General features: G+C 38.1%; 1 protein-coding gene across 1 annotated transcript; it reads left to right on the top strand.

Moving 5' to 3' along the window:
* The first annotated feature begins 8638 nt into the window (after positions 1-8638).
* Positions 8639-15480, top strand: LOC131699654 (stanniocalcin-2-like). Its single transcript, XM_058996910.1, has 4 exons — positions 8639-8969; positions 11267-11409; positions 12032-12243; positions 13523-15480. Exons 1-4 carry the CDS (start codon positions 8810-8812, stop codon positions 13938-13940), a joined length of 933 nt encoding a protein of 310 aa, XP_058852893.1. The 5' UTR covers positions 8639-8809; the 3' UTR covers positions 13941-15480.
* Positions 15481-23907: the final 8427 nt, after the last annotated feature.

The raw sequence follows: 23907 nt of genomic DNA, 5'->3' as shown, positions 1-23907 counted from the left end.
CTATTGCGTATCCTGTGCATGTCCGTGTGCGCTGGAGTATGAAGGGTACATGTTTTACATTTTTGATACTAAACTGTCATCTTTTTTGACATTATGGGCTGTATTTCTAAAGCATTAGCACGCTGAAAAATTCACTGTGCTGCAAATTATAATTTTAATCACAATCTTCCTGGTTTCATTTACACTGATTTCATTTAATTACTTGTATACATAAATAGATGATTTTATGCTAACTTTTGTTGAAGAGAACTGCAAGATTTCAATGTAACAGTACCTGGAGACTAGTGCAATACAGGTTCCAGAGCGCTGAAATGTAGTTTTCTCTTTTTAATAGCATATTGTAGCTGTGGTACAGCACAGCAGATCCATTCATTGTTTTGCACTGTATGTTTCTCCAGTGATTCAGCATCCCTGACAGCTTCTTCAGACAGTTCCTGCTTTCTCTCTTCTCATGGTGTTGAAGGACCAGCAACACTGAGCTCTGCAACAAATCAGTTCCTTAAATCAATCACAGCTCTGGGGCTTTCACATTTAAACTGACAATAGAGAAATCAGCTCTTTGATCTACACAGTGCTGGAGAAGGAATTCCTATCCCTGTCATACAATATCAAAGAGTTACTTTTCTCTACTGCTATAGCAAAACGTTGTTATAAGAACATGTGACTCTAAACCTTATAATTACCTTGCAACATGACATGAGGGTTTACACAAGTAATGTGCTAATTAAAATGTTCAAGTGCACGTACACTAGATGCATCCTCTAGTTGAAATATGGCATGTGCTGTAATAATAATAATAATATTACTGAATAACCAGGTGCACCTGTCTCACAGATTCTTAAAGCAAATTCTTCAGAAACAGATTCTCATCCAGGAGCATCTAATCTATGCCTAAATCTAATCCTAACCTTGAATCAAAATGTAACCCCAAACCTTCAAAGTGATTATCTTCAGTCCCCAGCAGTACGATTGAAAGAGGACAGGTGGGTCGCAGGATATGAATTTACAAGACAGTTGCCCACAGGATATTTAGGAATCTACAAGACAGGGTTAACAAGGATTGCTGGGCTTGTTATAGCAGTGAAGAACTTGGAACAGGTTTGAAGATCCGAATATGCAATTTCATGGGAGGGGCTGCGGTGAGATGGTATATGTTTAACGTCAGTCAGTGACGTTAGTCTTTAAATGAATAACCTGCTGTGTATGTATAGAGACAGCCTTGCCAAAATGATGAAATCATGATATAAGGTGCTATATAGAAGGTGTGGCACACAGGAGTGGCTGATTTCTGCATCCTCGTTTTTTCCAGAGGTATTTTCCTCCCATAATCAAGTCTCAACTAAAGTTTGGGCTCAGTAAGGGCCCTAAGAGGTACCATATGCTTCATATCATTGTCTGAGCTCTTCCTATGATATTTGTTAACCTTGATTTATCTTTAAAGTTCTGTAGCTACTAAAACTGTATTTTACTGGGAAGACCCAGATTAATATGTATATTTCTTATTTGTTTTACACAGCTCTTACACAGCTTGTAGAGGTCTAGAGGATCACATGACATGTGCAAGTGACATCATGCATTTGCATACATTACACACAGTATAGCTTAAATAATTACATTTCAGGTTATGACAGGTACATAACTTAATACAATATTATAAATGTTACTTAGCAGCCATTTGTGTAGGTGTGATATTATTCATACATTAAAATAAAATCATGCAAGTACTTGCAAAATAGAGTCATTCCAAAGTTATTTCCACACCACCCTCATTCTTTGTCTTTGTGGGGCCCAACTGTAATAAAAGTTTGAAAAGATTTAAATAAATCATCGTGCAGGAGGTACACCCGTGGGCACGGGTCCCATGTAAAAAGTGTATTTGCTGTGAATTCCATAAAAAGTGTATTTGCTGTGAATTCCATAAAAAGTGTATTTGCTGTGAATTCCATGAACATCCATTTCTGCAAGGGTGTCTGGTAAAATGCACAAAGTTCACCAAAACATGCAGACTATATTAATGATCTAAACAGCATCAGAACTCAGTACCACCGCCTTAAAAAGATCAAACCTCATTTCAAACCTCATTTCACTGTACGAGGTTCGAAATCTGAGATTAAAAATAATGCGAGATCAACGTGCATTGAAACCTTGTGATTGCTGTTCTCTTCTTTCACAATCATGTTTTCTGAATGCAATGACGGCACATCATTTTTTAGAGTGAGAATGGGTTATTATAAGTGGGTAAATCAATCACCCGGAGGAAAAAGCTTGATTAACGCAGTTAAGGAGTGACGCTATTTAGATCTGCCATTGATTACCTTATTAAATTAGACGCCGCAATGATGACACAATTGTAAGCCTATTATACTAATTAATGCTAAAGAGCAATTTAGAAGTAGTCGTGCAAGCAACCTTAAGCAGCTTTTCTTTTATTGGTGCTTTATGATTTATGAAGTATTACACGGTTTTAACATGAGGGTTTCAAAGGCTAAGATGACATGTAGGAATGCCGCATAATGGCTATCTGATTGAGAATGTGTCAATGGTTTGAAGTGTATCTAAATGCAGCACCTGAAATAGTCATTGAGTGGCATGAATATCGCTACAAAAAGGATATTGCTGCTCTAGAAAGAGTGCAAAGAAGAGCGACCAGAATTATTCCGGTTTTAAAAGGCATGTCATATGCAGACAGGCTTAAAGAATTGAATCTATTCAGTCTTGAACAAAGGGCGGCGATCTGATTCAAGCATTCAAAATTCTAAAAGGTATTGACAATGTCTTTTTTCGACCTGAAAAAAGAAACAAGGACCAGGGGTCTCTAATGGAGATTAGATAAAGGGGCATTCAGAACAGAAAATAGGAGGCACTTTTTTACACAGAGAATTGTGAGGGTCTGGAACCAACTCCCCTGTAATGTTGTTGAAGCTGACACCCTGGGATCCTTCAAGAAGCTGCTTGATGAGATTCTAGGATCAATAAGCTACTAACAACCAAATGAGCAAGATGGGCCGAATGGCCTCCTCTCGTTTGTAAACTTTCTTATATTCTTATGTTCTTATGTATTTAGCCCTGTTTTTATGGAGGGGTGGAGGATGAATGTTAGTTTGAAGGGACAATGCAAATAAAATAATCTCAGGGACCTTGGGGTCTATTCAATTGCTCTATCGCTGGTAGATCAAAATACTGCCACTGAGATAATATACATACTACCACGGCTATACATTCAAACATGTAACAGCGCATGCATGTCTGTGCATTTCAATATTGGAAATAGCAGGGGGAGTCTTTTTAGTGATTTAAAGGAGGGCAGTGTTTAGACCAGTTGAATACATCCTCTTGTATTTTGTGTTGCTGTGCGCAAGGTTGAGGTTGAATGTTTGCTCCCAGTTTAACATGGGGAAAGTGGGAAGTGCTGCACAAGTTCACTCGTGAATGCTGTTCCTCCTCGGTGTTCAGCTAACCCAACAACACAGCCAGTAATGTGAAGAGAGTTCGGGTTTATGTATTTCACAGACTCGGCAGATTCACATGGCTTCATAATGTTTAAGCAAATTTAGGTTCAACAGACTACTTTTATCAACGCATTAGAATTTCTGTGGAATGTCATATTCAAGGGATGGATTCCAAGCCAAGCAATATGTGAGGATTTAATTCAAAATAAACAGCAGAAAGGTGACAAGGAACCACCCATGTCAGTACTAGGCTGTGTGTTGCAATGTACATACCCCCAATGCGTATATGTATTTGTAAGGCATGTTAAAATGTGCATTAGATTTGTCTTAATTGGTCTTAATTCACCATCATTTAACATAATTATGTTTTTTTTTTTTATTGTATATGCAAGTGTTTTGTTTTTTTTCCAAAAAATATTAAAAGATAGTAACGCTAAGGAGTCAACTCCCCTGCAAACCTAAATATAATCCTCAACTTGTATGAGAAACATTTATTTTCACTTGCCACAGTGGAGCAGCAGCTGATGTGTCTATAACAGGGAAAACAAACTGCTGCAGTTAAATAGATGTCCAGGTGAGCAATTATGCCCTCTGTATTTAAAATGATATTTATAAAGCAAAATAATATGTGTGGAATTGGGTTATAACAGAGAAGTTTTAGCATTGTAGTTTTATATTGGAAATTGCAGCTGTTATAATTTAAAGTGCTTGCTACTTCTGTGTAGTTACACATACTGTGCATGAATTATAATGTATAATAATGAAATAGTATGCAAAGTGTTTAATCATAACATAAACATACAGCTTGCTGAAAAAATAAAATCAGATAGTTAAAACAATTCAATGCCGTGTATGATTCCTGCTATAAACCCGTCGGTGGGCATACGTCTGTCCGGCTCACTGCTGCAGCAAACTGTGCCATTGTGGGGGCTGTGGGAGCCTGCGGCTTCAGGCCATCGCTGATTGGTCAGCTCTGAGGGTGTGTTCTTCAAGAAGGTTGGATTTTTGTAACTCGAGGGGGCTGGAGAGACATTCCTTTCAGAAAATAAAGCATTCTCTACCACAACCCAGTCACTGCAGCTAAAGGGGACCCGTTCCTAACAAAGAGAAAGCTTTGCATTCCAACTTCAGTGTTTACCTTGCCGTGGTTATGCGGCAGTATAAGTAGACGCCATGCATGCTGAACACCACAATATCTATTTGGATTACTGAGAGACACGTTTAGGTAACAGAACCACCAATACATGTGAATGTGTTAGCAGCGGGTTACAGTGATACAGTACTGCTGAGTTAGTTTTTGTGTAATTTACACACCTGATAAATACATTCTGGATCGCACAAAAAGGATAGTGTGTGTTTGTGATTTGGACAAGATCGTGATTAGGAGTTGTAGCCTACAATACTGTAGTTAATTGTGTTTGTTCGTCAATATGAATATGAGTAGACACAAAGTACTGTACTGCAAACTTACTGGTGTGTGTTCTATTATCGTCATTATTCCGAAACAGATAGTTCAATGTTATATATGTCCCTTACAAAAAAGTACTATACTGCAAGTATACCTGTGCCAAAATAGTTTAGGTATATTATAAGGACTATTATATTATCCTATTTTAGCACAAGTATACTTTAAAACATGTGGGTATAGCGAGATAAATGTACATTATTCTGTACTTGTCTAGATCTCGATTTACCACATAACCTTATGTTTTATTTTGTTATGTATAATTGACTTGGTTTACTGCAACTCATCTGAAGGCAAAAGGTGTCTGGTTGTATCACAATGACATTTGCGACGTCTACAACTTTATGTGAACACGTGTTCAAAATGAACAAAACAGCCATTGCAATGATTGTCCCATCACTGATGTTACTTTTGTCAATGTTACTCTAACGTCAGCTATGTTACTTGCAAATATATTATTCCACAATGTCTTATTTTATGGTTTATAATAACATAACTTGCTTTGTTGATTGACAAAAGGGAAGTGAAAATGACCCATCCCAAATATTATGTGGAAAATATGCTGATAACACATTTCTATAAAAATGTAAGTGCTTCAAAGTGCAGTTTATAGATTCTACAATGTTATTTAAACTAAAAAGTGAGTTCTTTGACAGCAGTTATTTTATATTTCAAGAACTGCATTTCGGCACATGGTAACTGTATAAAACTGTTTGTTTTCAAATGCAAATACCCTGAACACTGTCAAATTTTTACTTGTATATCCTTAACACAGTTGACGCAAAATACAGTTTAAAGCAGGATGTGTGGCTTGTTATTCACAGTTATTAGATTGTATTACCCTTAACATAATGAACAGTTTGCAGAGAGAAAGCTATTTTTATAGCCTGTCCTGTTGTGAATGGGACGTAGTGTTATGCATTGACTGGTCATGGAGTGCCCTGCTTAGCCCGCTCTTGGTGTCACATGACGTCTGATGCTGTATTCTCGTCTTTGTTGGGCGATGTGTTGAGTGGAACAGCTGCCATTCCAAAGAGATGGGTGACGGATGTAACTCATGCCAAGAATGGCAGCGGTGCCCCCTTTTTGTTGCGAACTTGGCAACACTTACTATTGCAGTACAATGAACATAACACATGATGTACCTTTTTCTCAAACATTTTCTGTTACATAAAGAATAACAAACGATCGACTCTTTAGACTGCAGACCACACACACATCGGCGCAGATTCGGGGAGGGGGGGCGAGTGGGTCAAGTCCCACCCACTCTTAGTAGTGGGGGGGACATGGATTTGTCCAGTCCCCACGCCCTTTCACGACTCCTTAACAATATTTTCAAACGGTTTTATGATTCAGATGGTTAACTTGTTTTGTTGGGACGGAACACACCAGATTTTCCACCCCTCCTTATTTTACACAATGAACTAGTCCGAGCCTGTGACCCTGACACGCATCATTGCTTGAACACGTGCCATTGAGAAAATTGATGCCTGCAATAATGTTTTTAATTTTAGAAATGGAAATTCGATTTTGTTTTAGGAAGCTACCTGCAAAACAAGCAAACAAAAAATAGAGTGGAACAAGTAGATGTTGAAAAACTTCCAGAAGTTAGTGAGTTAGGATTTTTTTTGTTTGTTTTGTTTTGTATAAAATATTATAATGAGCTAGAAAATGTTTTGATGAAATGTAGTCTTTCGTTTTGCGAAGGTAATCGCTGAGACGAGTGTAATTTCGACCCGATACACAACTTGTTTCCAACTTGTATTATCTAGCTAGCTAGAACACATATGAAACCTATGCATAGATAGTGGTGATAAACAGTTTAATAACGAACTCTATAAATCAGAGTAGATGTATACAGGGTCGGCTATATCGACTACTTATTGGAAACCTGCTGCCTGCAGATGCGAATAATGAACAAGTTGGTAGCAAATAAATTTAAGCATCGTTTTGCTGCAAAACCCAAAACAGCCTGCGCCATTTACCAATATATACTGATTTTTAACAATAAAACATTGTTTTTCGAACATTTTCAAACCGACTGGTTCACAGGATACCCCTGGTTTAAGGGTGTGCTTTTTCTATGCAAAGGCGTGATAAATGAAACTAATATGTAGTTGTCGTTAAGGCAACAAACAAGTGTGTGTGTGTGTGTGTTGGCAGGGCTGAAATTACAGCGATTAACATTAGGTACATTAAAAACATTTCTTATCGCTACCGTTTCAATACTCGCCATCTGTGTTTATAAGAATTTGTCGTTACGTCATGCCTTATTTTCATAAATTGCCACACGTTTCTTCACCCTCACCTTACAGATATCGGCGCAGCGCGCACACACACACATTGTAAACTACACAAAAAAGAAAAAGGCATATCCCCCTCTATTGTATTTTTTTCTTCATTATTATTCCAGATTGTGCCCTGTACCTCCAAGCAGTTTCCAGATGAAGAGCATTGTCCGGTGGATATGACTAGAGTAATGTTGCTGTGAGATTGCATCATCTTAAATTCAGATTAGGTACTATAGTCGTGCTCATCCATTGAGCAGATAAACCAGTGAATGCGAATCTAGACTTCTGACGTGTGTGTGATCAGGATTCTATAAAAATACATCACCAGCCTGGAGAACCCAAGGTCCAAGGGACAGTTAGAGAATATATTTCCTAAAGGGGTTAAACGTTTAATACCTCCGCATCTGACGAATAGTGTTACACGTCTGGCAGCAAGGTGGTACTGTATATACAGCTGTGGCCAAAAGTTTTGCATTACCTATAATTCTAAGATTGAGACAATTATATATATATATATATATAATATATATATATATATATATATATATATATATATATATTAGCTCAAAGAGCCAGCTGCCCAACGTTTCGATATGTTGTACATATCTTTCTCAAGGGAGCCATATCGTCTCGTAATTTAAGACGTCACAGAAACCCTAGATGGAATTATTTAACTCACTGAAGCACATCTATTCTCTCTCTCTCTCTCTCTCTCTCTCTCTCTCTCTCTCTCTCTCTCTCTCTCTCTCTCTCTCTCTCTCTCTCTCTCTCTCTCTCCACTACTTACCAACACTGTGTAGTTAAAATAACTTGTAGGTATGCATTGACTAGTGAATTGAAATTACAAGGTTTATGAAACCCAGCACTGGATAAGTAAAAAAAAAAAACACAAACTGACTGACTTTCAAATAGTCACACGCCATGCCCGACAGGAATGTGATGGGAACTAGCACATTGTACAACTACTTCCAACAATACAAGTCACTCCGCTTAATAATGCTAAGGCTTTTTTGTTTTTTTAATTTGTGTTTTCTAAAGTTCACTGTTTCCTTATAAAGGCTGCATCGCAACGAGACTTTTACAATGAGCAACAAATCATAGGGAAGGATTGTTGCGCATTGAAGTCTTCGTCTTAATGAAATATTGTTATATATTATATATTGTTATATGTATAAGCAAATGTATATGTACTACACATTATAAAACATTATTGGACAATCAAATTACCAAACAAAGAAGTCTTGTATACAAACATTTGTAAAAAGCTCACCGCCCTCTGACCATAGCTGAGAAAGTTTGGACTTTAAGTATCTTGCGACTGGAGAACTTTCAGATCAGCCACGCCCCTCAAACTTGGATATGGACGCTTCTGTTTGTGATTGGTCAGGAGCCCCGAATGACAACACCTGCTTTACTCCTTCATTCAAACTGACACCAGAGCTCTGGAAATATAGGCAGCATCTCTTACAGTTCCAGTCACTTTTCAGCAATACATTGAACAGCGACCACCTCACAGCTAGCTAATGTAAGCAGTGGTAAATTAAACCTACGCAAAAAAATAAAAATTATAATAATTAAAATTCTGCTAGTTTTAAATCTAAACTATGCAAGCAGAAATGTTGGTTACATTAGCAACAATCCTGCTGATTTTCCCAGTCATTGAGCAAGTGGCGGCGATGGATGTTACAGATCTTCCAGATAACCAGCAAGACAGGGAAAAATTGTCCAGCCAACAAAAAGGACGCCTTTCTCTGCAGAATACAGGTAAGGCGGCTCAAATGCGTGAGTGTAGCGCGTGACAGATGCTGGTGGAAGTATTGTATGCGCTTACACTTGTTTTGCAAAGAGCAAATTGATGTTTTCTAATAGCTTTGTGTCGCTTTAAAAATGCTAAATATTATACAACATATTTGCATAGGCCACTTAAGTTTAAACAAATAGTAATAAAAGAAAACCGATGCCTCGTAAATACACGAGGAAAGCCATTCAGTATCTCAGTAAACTAATAATAGCACAGGCTACGGTTACGGTTGCTTATGTTAAAGGCACAGTAATCTTTTTTAAATACATCTAAACTCTCCCAAACAACCATGGTACTAGTTACTAAGCCAGTATTAAAAAGAAATATCAATAATGCCGAATATCTGATGTATTAACTATTAGTTTGTCAACCGTTCAGTTGATTGTATAGATGGCTGAATCTGGAGACTACAGTTCATCCGCAATACCCAACATGACATAAGGGCACAGTATTACAAGTTTAAAATCTTTGAAAGTGGGCTGAACTTTTTTTCGTGTAATTCATACAATGCGAAATGATGCAATGACCCAAGGACAACTGTGCGCGTCTCATGATTTGATCCCTTTTGTATTGTCTATAGAGGTCCTCCTTGGCTTACACCAACTGGAGCTGTTCCAAAACCCGCAGAATCCATTTGTGAACAAATGAATTAGGATGTAACCATTCGCGTTCCTTCTCCAAACCCTACCAAAACGAGCCGAACTGCACGATTGCTCATTAGAGACTTTTCCCACATGTGAATTACAACACTGTGCAATTCACAGCACGTTGGGGCCAGCTCGTGCGATCCAAGCACATTCCCGTTCAAATGCCAATACAAGCAAAGCGGCTCAGTTTCCAGCACAGAAGAAATTAAAGCTAAACTCTATACTCTCTTTCATAGAGGACCGTTTTGTTGATTAGAAGGATTTTTTTTAATCCAGAAGCCAGCCCAGAAATCCTAATTTTCTTTGGCTGATATTTTACTCTGCTCCTGTCTGTAAAAATATATATTTATAACCTAAAACAAAATCATTATTTTAAACGATTGTGAAATATCTAAATACGTTTCTTCGTTTTTTCTGGAGATTATTTTAGGACTCTTCACCAGGTTTCTTCACCAGGCTCAGAATGAATATTTTTGCGCACAATAAAAACTATAACCTTTTTTTTTTACAGCTGTTTTTTTTTTCTTCTCAAGTTTGGTTTATTTATTATTGTATTTATATAAAATGTAATGAAATCGTATTTAAATTCACATTTACAAATACAAGCACCCCGTCATCCGGTCGCGATTAACCAGTTAGCTCTCCTACAACGATTTACAATCAATTTCCCAAGTCCTTAATTTGAATTTATCTGTGGTCTTGTATCTTACAACGTTTCTCTTAAGGCACTTGAATAGTGTCAGCCGTACACTATCATGGAAAACTGAAAAGTTTCAGCGGTACACTATCAGTGGAAATGTATTGCAATCCTCGTTTCTTTATATCAGTTCAAAATACATGTCATCTACAGAAATGTACAATTAAATACGTTGCGTAATATTTTTGAAACGTTTCGCCATATATAATCAATTTAAGCCATATATCTGTACTGTAGAACAGCAGCATCTTATTAAAAGTATCTAAAACTGTTTTTTTTATCAAAGTGTTGTCTATGTTGCTATATCTTTTATTTTACCACAGTTACAACGGTAGGCTGCAGCAGAGAACACACGGCGTCAGGTGCCATGTGTATGTCATTTCAGATAGGATCTTTCCTCACGCCTTCATCTCTCTCCGACCAACCGTGTTTCTGAAATTAGTGGTTAAGTAGTATTGGTATTGAGCTGCAACAGCTCTCGAGGGCCTTGGACGTCGTTGAAACAAGACAGCAAAGCAAAGTCGTTATAAAGGATGAATAAAATCTGTGTCACGCAAAATTTGTTTAGTTACATGAAATAGTAGTGTATAGATTCTGAAGTTACATTCCAATTCATATATGTTTGAATTTAGTTATGTTACTTACATAGTGCTATATCATGTTGAATATAAATTACCTTCTGGCCCTGGGGTTGGGATAATCTGCTGATGTGCTCAGATATAATCACGGATAAATAACTAGGTAAGTGCCTTGTTATAGGAATAAAACTGTCTGACTTTACAATACATGGTGGCAGGCTAATCAAAGTTCATGATATGAATCCCACAAGTCCTCAAATGAACAGCCTTACGTGAAAGGTATGAGTTTGAATGTATTGGTGAGTATCTAATTGCAACCCTCCTGTCCTTCTTTCTAGCTGAGATACAACACTGCCTGGTCAGTGCTGGCGACGTTGGATGTGGCGTTTTTGAGTGTTTTGAAAACAACTCCTGCGAAATCCAAGGACTGCATGAGATATGCATGAATTTTCTCCACAATGCAGGAAAGTTTGATGCACAGGTAAGCATTTATTACTTTGTTTAGATGTTATTAGGGAGAATTGATAATTGCATGGCACAGACCACAAAGTATACATTGTAATAAGATCAAAGCAAACGTGTTTTATACAGCAGCTACGGTTGGGTGCAGTATAAGCTATGCCAAGTTACAAGGCAGAAAAAAAACATGATGCTCAACTTTTTGTGCATATTCATTGATTCCTTTTTAGGTGTCACTGTCCTCTGCAGCTGTCATCTTCCCCAGTCAGTTGCTAGCTGCTACTGGACCACATCTGTGCCGCTTAGGTGGCTTGAAACAGTGGTCTTTGTTTTTTCTGGTTGCAGCTTGCAGCTGTAGCGTTCTGTCTATCTAACAGCTAAATGTTATATGTTTTATACACTGCAGAGTTTTGTGCTTCTAGCAGTCAATAAAGACCCTGCACTCATACCCGCTTAGCAGCTCCAGCAGTTCACAGTACAGCTTGTTCCATCAGGAATGCTGGGTATCATGAGCCTTCCAGTGCACCTTTCAAGCCATAGGGAGGCTGCCGAGCAATGCCAAGTGAGACCATAGTGAAAATCTTTGCTGTTGATAAAAATGGAAAGTATGAATTGAATTGCATTTTTTTTTTTTATCTTCCCAGGGTAAGTCATTTATCAAAGACGCGCTCAAATGCATGGCTCATGGTCTGAGACAAAAATTTAGCTGCATCAGCCGCAAGTGCCTGGCTATCAAGGAGATGGTGGTTCAGCTGCAGAAAGAGTGCTACCTCAAGCATAACCTGTGCTCAGCAGCGAAGGAGAACGTCATTGTCATGGTCGAGATGATCCACTTTCAAGACCTCATTCTGAAGGGGTAGGCTTCTGACTTACGTCTTGAATGTTTAGAATACAAGTGAGCATGTTGGTCCTTGAGCAGCCATGTAAGCAGGTATGACTGTGTCTATATTCCAGCTCTGATTTTCAGTTCTCTTTGTGAAATGAATACCGGTAAGGAAAATAATGAGCTGAAACAGAAAGGCGGCTGTTGCATTTGTAAGGAAAACACCCTCAAGACATTCAAAACAACCCAAGCGAATGAAGTTAGTTAATTTCCTTCAAAAGAAGACGTGGGATAACTGCCGCGTGTCTGGAACATATCTCCAGAAACGTAACTGCTTGTAGATGTTGACTGAGGTGGTTGTTCTCCACATGTGTTGCGTTGAAGTAACACTTCAAGTTAAATTAACTTCAAGGAGGACTTACAGTTAAACTTCTACTACATCCTCGGGTGCCACACAGCAGAGACTGAATTCAGAGAGAATTGAATTTCAGACATACAATCACAGTGGCATTTCTTGATAATGTAAAACTATAAGGTCTGGTTTCTGGTTGAGAACTAGTGTGTGGTTTCTTTTTCTTGGTATGCAGAGTGTTAAGTGGTAAGTGTATGTGGAGGGCTATTGGGAGTTCTGGACTGGTCAAAAGCATCCTATAACCATAGGCCTATTTCATTCAAAGGGTAGACCACACCATTACCCACAGTTATTTGTCTTATATTGATGTTTATTTTCATCTCACTCCAAAAGAGACACTTCCAGAAACAGGACCACACTCCACGTTTAGGCCACCAAGCATTCCTTCAGAGTGTGGTCTCTTGTTTGAATGATTAAGACCTTGCTCATATGATATCATGAAGGTTTGGGCAGTGGATCTGTCTTGGTTTTTTACTCATAAGCTTGTTTTATTAATGACTGTTGTAGACTGCCCAGTTAGTCAAAAATAATTCACAATGCCAACATTCACCTGGAAAGGCCTCTAGCTATAATACTTTTTTTTATTTAATCAATGCATTAATGATGTCTGAAATAAATAGCACACAGTCTTCTGTACAGAAGACAGTTTCTTCCCTTACTTTAATTTGACGGGGTGCCAGGTTTCTTTAGCGTAATACGGTACATCCGTTTATTCATTTAAATTCTGAAAGAATGTTCACACATGCAAAACCCCGCGTTCGTTTAGCGCTGATAAGTCTTCAACACTGTAACGAGCTTGTAACATGTTTTGTAATTACAGTGCATGTGTTGGATTGATTACGGTCATTAAAAACGAGGTGTTGCGTGATCATTCAACGTGTGTTTCTTTCTTAATTGCAGACCTTACGTGGAGCTGGTGAACATCCTGCTGAGCTGTGGGGAGGAGGTGAAGGAGGCCATCACCCGGAGCGTGCGTGTCCAGTGTGAGCAGAACTGGGGCGCTCTGTGCGACAGCTTGGGCTTCTGTGCGTTCAGCAAGCAGGGAGAGCAGAGTGCAGCAACCAGGGCCCCGGAGAAGAGGCACGGAGAAGGTAGCAATAAGAGTGGCAGTAGAGACCCCGCTGACCCGAGCCATCAGCACCCTGAACCCGAGCGAGACCACACCAGGACCTCCAGAGGAGACAAAGAGAAAGGCAGCAAGGTCCACCTGAACGCTCACACCCGAGTTCGCTCCAGCAGTCCGAGTTCAAGACGTCTCAGCGGGGAAACCGACATCGCAGATGAAGAAGACCCTTTAACGACAGACATCAGGAGGTGAAGGAGAGAGACGCAGACTCCACCAGAACTTTTCAGCATTTTTTTTTTTTTTTTTTTAAACACAAAAACTCAGATTTCCCATCAACGGACATTCCAAAATCATACACAAGAAAGCTTAGGTTATGTGTGGTGCAGTGCGTTATGAATGGCCTGATTATTCTCAATCCATTTCCAGATACTGTAATCTCTTTTCTTTAAAATCATATAACATCTTTCTATTATTATAATATTATTATTATTATTATTATTATTATTATTATTATTATTATTATTATTGTTATTATTTATTTCTTTCTTTACCTTTACATTTTTTTTAAAACTATATGTATCCAAGCGTTGATAGAGCTTTGGTTAATAATGCTGCTTATAGTTAAAAGTTTCTTTAGAATAGTGCAGGTTTGTCAGTAGATGTGTGTCATATATTTTATGTCAGTATATAACTTGAGATCTGTTTGTATATTAATTATATACTTGATTGAATACCAACTTGCACTGGTTTTTAGTCCTGTTTTGGCACATATAACATATAGTGCACAAGGGTACTGGCATAAATAAGAAGCCTCAATTAAACAAAATTGATTTTTTGCCAGAGGAAGAGTTTGAAAATAGTTCAGTACAATAGTTCTACGCTGGCATTTCCCTCCCTTATGTCGCTGTCTGATATTAACACGATCAATTGCAAACAATACATCATTATCAAATGTCATTGAAACCAACCAGTTTTTTGTTTTAATGTTATATTTATTTATTTTTTCGGCATTTCAAATTCAGGGAAACAATCGTCAAAAGGTATATCATAACTGCACACATATTCCATATTACTTTACTTGAAACCTTTTTTTTCTTTTTTTAAAACAAGGTTGTTTTTTGTATAATTGGTAGCACCCCCACACCCCCCTGTCCCAACTAAACCAGAATAAAGTGTCTCTAGAGGTATTTACTGTTCAATACCGGCAAAGTAACGTAACCAATGGATCAGCTTCTGGAATTAGGCTATGCCTTCACGAGGCACTTCATGAGTTCTGTGATTCAAAATGTAATATTTACCAAGGCCATTCCTGGAATTCCGCTGGGAGACGGCAGGAATGTGTTTCTGCTGACACTTGAAACTGCCTTACTGGTATTCTTATGGTCGTTCAAATTTTCTTCCTGTTTTCTGCTTTTATATAAGTTAGCTGTTTTGTAAAGCCAGGCATTTAACCAAGCAACTTAAAAAAAAAAAAAAAAAAAAAAAAATCAGGGTTTTGTGGGTATTTTTGTTTGTGACAACTTTTGTGTGAAGGTTTATGTGTTTGTCTACTGATTCCATTTATTATCTATATTGTAAATATGTATCATTTCTATTTATTGCAGTTTCTTTTGTCCGTTATATAAGTTGTTGGAATTGCGCCCATCCCATCATATTCCATTACCTGTGTTGTATATATTAATGCCACTAGTGAGTTTTGTTAAGCAACCTAATATAATTTTATACAATTCCATAATGTTATTGACAGTGGTGTTATGCATTATTTATTAAACTCTTTCTTTATGTCTAACCAGCTTTAGTAGTTTGTTTAATTTGTACTTGTATTGAATTAGCAACATACATTTCTGTATCTTATTTAGATCTGGACAGCGTAGAATATATATACATTCTACAGTTTTTGGCACTTTGGACGCTGTATATAATTGGTCTTTGAAAAAATCCAGTGTTTCTTTTTTTTTTCTTATTGGTTTGTGACCAGTATTACAGAGTTACTAGTATAGTATACCGTAAAGAAAAATAAAAAAAACTACCAAAGAATGTATAAGCTGGATGTTATTCCAAGCACATCCCATTGGAAAGCATGTGAATGCTATTGGAGGTAACATGAATCTGCAGTTTAATGCACAGAAAAGATCTGCAAAGTGAAATCTTGTGTAGCTGAAGTACCATCTTAATGCTTGGACCCCCTCCAGGCCAGTCTGTCACAATGAGGGGCTCTCTGTGCAGGTCTGACGTGTGAGATCAAATGCTCTCAACCACATCCCTGATGCACTTGAACACACATAAAGCAGTCACAGACTGCTATGAATTCAGCCAGACTGGCACTCTGAATAGAGTACAAGTGTGGTCAGAACATACACTACAAATATATATATATGTGTAATAACCCTGTAAAAGTAAAGAGTAGAGGCACTGGGAACAGCGATGACATCACCTGGGCTGTGCTAGATATCGTTATGTAAATTGTGCTGCTGGCTCTTTAACTCAGCATCAGCCTAAGTTCAACATATCTTGCAAGAGGTAATAAAGTTCCTGGTCTCTACTGTAGTATCACCAATACAGGCATAAGCATGCAGAATGCAATTAACAATGTCGATAATGTACTGCATTGCTTGTCCTATGATTACATTGTTTGGAGACTGCTTGTCCAGCTTTGCTTTATGCACCCGAGCTATCAAACTGCAAACTATTGATTCCCCTTGTCCTGGTTCTACTCTGGTCTTCAAAAAGATTTGGAAGAAAATGTGCCGAATTGTGTGGCACAGTTTTGTTATGTCATTAGAGGCTTCCCCTTCAATATAATCAGAACCATTATTAAAACAGACTCTCAAAGAGTACACTTACTGTAAATGTGCAAATATCTCTCACAAATTATGTCATATACCAATAGAGCATCTCTCTGACACTCCAATCTGATGAATCATCCACAGGTTGCAGGGTGACACGTTGTCGGCAAACATGGATATATGACCATTTAATATATGTTATTCATACCAATTTCAGTAGTAAATTCACAGAGTGTAAAAGCTTGATTGGAGTGAATTATTGTCCCCAGTCTCCGGGGCACTGGACAGGTAATGCTGATAGAAACAAGAGCTGTGACGACCTCTAGTGTTGGCACTCTGTAATAGCAGCAGGCTTCTTTGAAAATAATAAGTGCTGTATATTCTGTAGTGTTATTATTATATGTTTATTTAGCAGACGCATTTATCCAAGGCGACTTACAGAGGCTAGGGGGTGTGAACTATGCATCAGCTACAGAGTCACTTACAACTACGTCTCACCCGAAAGACGGAGCACAAGGAGGTTAAGTGACTTGCTCAGGGTCACACAATGAGTCAGTGGCTGAGGTGGGATTTGAACCGGGGACCTCCTGGTTACAAGCCTGTTTCTTTAATCACTGGACCACACAGCCTATTAAATGTATTATTATTATTATTATTATTATTATTATTATTATTAATTAATTAATTAATTAATTAATTAATTAATTAATTAAAATCGCAAAGATGTTATATGTTCACAAAGATAAAAAGGAATTGGTTATTCTCTTACTCACTGTGTACTAACTGAGGAAGCCTGTGCTGGCTTCCCGAAGCATCAAGGTACAGTAGATGCAAAGGGTTTTGGTGTATGTATGTACTGATACAGACTACTGACGTACATTTGAAGAGAATTATTGCTTTAACTAACAGTCCAATAAGATTGGGTTTTGAGGAAACATATAGATCTATCTTTGATCGCGGTGACATTTGTTTTTCCGGAGACGGAACAGCCGAAACATCAGCTAAATTATCTCATAGACAAAACTAGTGACGCAGGCAAAAAGCTTCAATCGGGCTGATTATCCAACTGGGGAACACTTTCTCCTTGAACCTTTAAATATATTGAGTGATTAAACACTGTACAGTAACATTCGTCTGGTCTGCAGGCACAGCGGTTGAATAAGAGTGTGAAAGCTTGGGTTATGTTTGAATTCTTAGGGCTATGCAATTACAATGCTTGAAAGTCTCAGTTTGGTTCTCTCTCAAAAGACAAGAGCACCAATTCCAATTGTTCCATGGAATGCATCAATTTATGTGTCCCCAAAGATTATTTTGCACAGCTTGATCATTGAAGGTTGTATAAACGTGTCAGTTTACCATTTGTACCAGTGCAAACTTTGCACCATGTTATCGTCAAAAAAAAAAAGCCTAGTTAATATGACATTCAGTCTGATAATGTCCCACTGTTTTTAAAAGGTGGCCTCCGTGTCTATATCAGTTAACCCCAATCATTTGTATAAGTACTGGAAGGATTTGCTCAAAGTCGGCTACTGTGTTATGGGATTAGCACATATGAGCTACAGCTGGGATGTGTGTATAAATAAGGAAAGGTGTGAGTCTGTTTGACTTCATAAAGACGTGGGCAATATAGACAGAGATTGAAAACCAGGAAATGGTTTTAAGTTCTCTAGCTTCTCTATATACCTAAGTTGCCAAAACACACACACACACACACACACACACACACACACACACACACACACACACACACACACACAAACAACAGCGTATGATAAACACACAGCCCACGGTAACCGTAATGTTAAACACATGTGAAGCGGTTCAGGTTCTGTGCAGTGCTACTGTAATTTGCTTGACATGTTTTTCATAAAGAATCAAATGATTACAACAGGCACTGTAAAGGTATCTCAAATACAGCCCAGTGGTCTCAAGTGAATGGACATCTGGCAGGGAATAAGCAGAGAGGGGTTAGCAGAAGGGTATTCTTTTAAAGCAGTCACTTCTAAGAACTCCAGTGTCCTTGGACTGGACGAGCTGGTTAGCGTGTGAGCCAGTAGAGCTCAGGGAATACTCTCAAAGAATGAGAATGAGGGCAAAAGAAAGACCAAAAACATTTGTTCGTTTGTTATCACATTTTCAGGAGCTCAACAGGCAAAAAGAATAGGATTCAATTTTAAATGACAATACAAAAAAAAAAAAAAAAACGGTGCTACAGATAGCTGTTTTTTAATGCAGTGTTACTGTTTTATAATCACACACAGTTGTCATAGTTTTTTTCATTTTTGGTACTTTAATAAAGATGTCATAAGGATATTAACGCCGTAATTAAAATTTAATAGGGCAGGTCATCGAAAGTGTTTTTCAAAAAGGTCGAACTAAATTCTGGCTTGTCACTGTATCACGCTTTAAAAACAACGTTATTTTTCAAAGTGTGTTTCTTGCACCATTTCCTCTGAATGTAGAAAAGGCCTGGTTAATAATGTTCGAAGATATTCTGGTTTTGGAGCCGAGAAGTCATTCTCATGTTTCATACTGTGGTCTCATAATTGTACGCGGCATTCAGTAAAAAAAAAATTGGGGTTAAAATTAGGAAATCATGCTTTGAACCCCACTTTTAAAAAGTAGCAAAAAACAAAACAATGAAGTGCAATTTATGCAGTGCTGTGATTAAATATTTGTAGTTTTTGTTAATTGGTATTTTTTTTTAGAAAAGCATGCCTTAATTAAAATATAATCCTAGCACAAGTTACTGTCAGTGATAAAGAAAAACAAAAGACTATACGAAAAGTTACTGGATTAGTGTGGATTTTTTGTTCTTTCCTTATGGGGTTATGAATTCACAGATTTGGGTTAGTCTTTTTTTCAACTTTGTTTTGTTTCACATACAGAATTACTCAGCCCTGTTCCACCACAGAACAGCCTGACCGACAATAATTTTCTCTTATACGTGTTTCCTTTGTATTCCTGCAGAGCTGAAATGCCACACACGGCTCAGGACACTTGATCCACCCAGACCACTGTCTGGGGAGTGTTCATGCTGACAGATATCTGATCTCTTCTGGCCGGGTACTGTATAGGCTATTTGATCAATTTGTCTTACTTAACGGAAATGTTTTGTCACAGAGAACTTAAACAAATCTCGTTGTATTTATTGTCCAATACGGCCCTGCGCTGTGATGAATCATACCAAGATAAACAGTATTGTAACAGTTTTTATGTCATTGTGGAACTGGGTGCTTTGGATGGGTGAAGATCTCTAGAAAGGGAAATATCACAGGCAACTTCTACCTGTCCCCAATGAATGCAGCTTCCCTTCACAAGCTTGGGTTTACACCAGTACTGTCCTGGAGAAGTACACAGTTTATTATGGTGTTTTGGATACATGTCTGTGGTGGAACCAGCTACCGGAGAACCTCAGGACTGCTCCATCTCTCACTGCCTTCCGCCACCTCCTCAAGACCCCCCTGTTTAAACTACACTTGTAGATCTCTTGATCTGCCCCTCCTACTATGCACTGGTCTTGCCTGACCTCAGCACCGTGTTACTGGATCCTCAGCTAATGCATCATTGCACTACTAATGTATTTGGCATCTGCCAAATAAATAAATAATAATAATAACAGCAAAGCTATTACTTCTGGCTTGGAGGCTTTTTTTGGGTATTTTCAATTTGCATGACCTATTTATCAGCATTATGCCCACAATTACTTCAGGCACTAGGATCAATACCCTACTCTAATCTCTTTTTTTATTTTCTTGGCAGGAGAGGACGTGTAGTTTAAAGACGGCTTAAGGGTAAGACTGTCTCTTTGGAGGATTTAATGTGTTACTTTTATCTGGGCTTAAGGTGTGGAGGACTTGCACGTCTAAGTGCCTTTCTCTTTAAAACATGTCAGGCTTTTTTTCAATCTAAACACTGCCTCCCTTTGAATCGTTAAACGAGACTCGCTTCACTTAAAAATATACAAAGCGACTTGCATGTACTGTTAAACATGTTTGCTTGTATAATTGAAGTACAATCTGGATACCCACCTAATACTTGATGGTAAGCAGGAAATAAGGAAACCTCCCTGTAATTTCATGAAACCAGGCAGTATGCTATCACTGCCAAGTGTGCTAAATTAGGATATCTGTGAGACTCAAGCACCAGAATTGCTGATACTGGTGGCGATGGTCAATAGTTTAGTTGTTTAGAGGGGGTGGGGGTGTAATGTGTTGGGTTTGTTTAATGTGCACTAGATGAAATCAATTTTAAAACACTAAATCATGGATGTAGTTTGTGGACAGACCTGGGGTTATACTTCACCTGATGTGACTCTGGGGTTGTGAGCCATGCACACTAAGAATCAGACTAAAATCAAACATCTCTTGTTATCCAGGAAGCTATTTGACTCACAGGGGGTCATCACCAGCCCTCCCCACTGAGAGTGCAGGCTGAACCCGCGTAGTGTGGCTCAGAACAGGAAACGACATCACAGTCTATCTCTGCATATCACCACCATTCCCAAGCATGGGCTTCATAACGGAAACAATCATTTCAATTGTGGGCTCACCAAGAATGGGTTTTAGCAGAAACCGATCATGAAACAAACTGAAAATTAATATCACAATTAACTAATAGGGAAAATGGTAAAAACTCAACCCAATCATATTGAATTTTTTATATTCCTATTAGAGTGTCCAAAACACTAAACATGTCAGATTTTCTCTTTTACCATAGCTTCTTCTGCCACACTCCCACTTGTTGCCCTGGTGATTCTGGTTTTGAGGCTGCCTTTTGGTATTTACAACTTGCATGTCCAATTTTTCAACACAAGATGTGCAGAATTACTTAGGGCACTAGGATCAATACCCTCCTCTGATCTCTTGTTTCTTTTCTTGGCACAGTTTAAAGAAGGCTTCAGTGTAAGACACGGTCTCTTTGGGAGATTTAGTGTGTTACTTTTATCTGGGTTTAAGTCGTGGATCAGTGACAGGGACTTGCATCCTTAAGTACTTTTCTCTTTTTAAAGACAACAAGAGGGACTGATCACTCCCATCCAACGCTGCAGGACAAGAAGGGAACAGAGCAAACCTTTCTGTGTTTTTTTTTTTTTTCCTGAAGCGACCTAATTCCCACTCTGTCCCCAGGCAATATGCTATCACTGGCTGTTGTGCTAAATTGGGATATCTGATTGTCAGACTCAAGCACCACAACTAGTGATACTGACGGTGTTGGTCAGCAGATTAGAGTGGGTTAGCTGTTTAAAAGGTTGGGTTTGAAAACTGTGTTGGGTTTGTTTAATGTGCACTAGATGATATCCATGTAAAGCACGCAATCTTGGGGCACGTTTAAGGATGTGATGCCACAGTGAGAAGAGGGCTGGGGTTGTACTTTACCTGGTGTGACCCTGGAGCTTTTACCCAATCATGCTACGGGTAAACCTAAAACAACTTCTCTTGTAATCCAAGAAGCTATCAGACTCACAGAGGGTCATCGCATTCTCCCTTCGGAGTGCCTTCTCCTGAAGAAACTCTGAAAACAATTAGGTGAATTATGTTTAAGAGCCACAAAATAAGATGCCATGTTTACAATAAACTCATTCCTTGCCGTTGCTGTTCAAGCATTGATTCCCAGCTTGTTTCACTGGCATCAGCCGCAATGGCTCCGATAATGTGTCTTGTCTGAATCTTTTTTTTGTTTGTTTGTTAACACAATAACAGTGTTTATAGGTTATTTGATTATTATCAATACTGGGGCTGAAGGTGTGCATTATATCAGCAACAATCAACAGTACCAGTAATTAAACACTTGCCTGGACAATAAATGTCATTATGCTGGTGTCTGTCATGTCACTTGGGTTGGGTGACAGTAGTTTTATCTCTATAGGTTTCTGATTGATGAAAGTGCGACGCTCCAAAGCAAATGTTCAAATTGGACGCCTGGTCAAGGACAAGTCCAATGTCCTCTTGAAATCTACAATGCAACATGACTGTTAATACAGCATTGTAATGAGTTTTAAAAACTCCATTGCTACACGTGTTGTCTGCTGTCTCACAGCAGGCAATTGCTAAATACAAGTCTGTACTAGATAGCCCTGGTGGATAGCCTTGTAAGGGAAAATAAATGTGACAGGAGTCACCTGGTGTAATTTTATTTGTATCTTGTTTTTCTTCAAGGTTTCTCTGGGCAATATCCAACAACTGCTAATACTGAACATACATTATTCAAAGATTAACAGCTATCGCCTTACCAAATATTGCCCTCTGTGCTGTGTGTCATGTAAAACCAGCCTGCAAGGATCAGACTTTTTTAATAGAACTAAAAATGACTTCCTTTATGCAAGGCATGTATTTCTCTCCCATTTGATGTTTTAATTTACGGTAATTATATTGGGAGCATCGATAATAATCTAACTGATATCTGTCATATTTATAAAGCGGAAAGAAAAAAAAAACTGTTACCGTATCAACACTTTAAACACCATAGAAAAACATATACTATACACCAGTGAATGCTTTAATTGCATTAAAGGGGGAAAAAGCGCTCTTTCGAAAAGCTTTATAAATGAATAATAATATCTGTCTTGCGCAGATGTAACATGTTTTTTTTTATTTATTTAACGGAGTGATTATAACGTTTGTTCAGGAAAATATGATGCGATAATAAAATGTGTAAATATATTATTATTATTATTATTATTATTATTATTATTATTATTATTATTATTATTATTATTATTATTATTAGATTATTTCTACCAATATATAAGTTTCTTATGACTTTTGAAAAATACAATAAAAATGTATTGTACAAGAAAATAATTCTATCGCAAAAGTAAATCTATATCCCTATTGGCTAGAATAATTACACATTAACCGACGTCACAAGATTAATTTGACTTCTACGAGCATCTTAGTAGTTATGTAAGAGTAGCAGTTTGTTTTTCATTTTTACGCTGCAAACCACAGATCCTTTTTTTTTTTTTAAATACAGGCCTGTCAGTTAATTTATAGTTCGTCAGTTGCATATAAACTTTACCCTAAATAATAAACCCCTATGCAATTTGAATTTCTAAGACCTTGTGCAAACAGCACCATGATGTTTGTTATGAATATAGTCCATAAACCAAATCAGTGTCAGGCATGCTATCAATTACTCTACGCCTGAATGCATACAGGAGCTGCAATGCCGTTTACCACTCTTACCGTGTATTTGTATTGGCGTTTATTAGCTTCCATTAGGCTAATTGCAATGGTTTGACATTAAAGAGCAAACGCAGCGACTGGACAGTGTGATTGACAAGGGCTGAAGAGGGCGGAAAGACACCAGTCTTGGTCCTAATGCGCGTGGCGTCTGTCCGGGCTACACTTGGGGTAGGAACCACCGTAGACAAGTCGAGATAAAATACCACAGCAGATTTCAGCTTCTCACACCGATAATACACACCACAC

The sequence above is a fragment of the Acipenser ruthenus genome, chromosome 23, assembly GCF_902713425.1.
Source record: "Acipenser ruthenus chromosome 23, fAciRut3.2 maternal haplotype, whole genome shotgun sequence".
In the NCBI taxonomy this organism is placed as follows: Eukaryota; Metazoa; Chordata; class Actinopteri; order Acipenseriformes; family Acipenseridae; genus Acipenser; species Acipenser ruthenus.
The sequence above is the reverse complement of the archived record's forward strand: the minus strand, read 5'-3'. Positions and strand labels throughout refer to the sequence as shown.

Bases quoted from the DNA above. Each gene is read 5' to 3' on its own strand.
- LOC131699654 (XM_058996910.1), top strand. From the start codon at position 8,810: ATGCAAGCAGAAATGTTGGTTACATTAGCAACAATCCTGCTGATTTTC. The intron at 8,970-11,266 runs GTAAGGCGGCTC...CCTTCTTTCTAG, and splicing joins CCTTTCTCTGCAGAATACAG to CTGAGATACAACACTGCCTG. The intron at 12,244-13,522 runs GTAGGCTTCTGA...TCTTAATTGCAG, and splicing joins CAAGACCTCATTCTGAAGGG to ACCTTACGTGGAGCTGGTGA.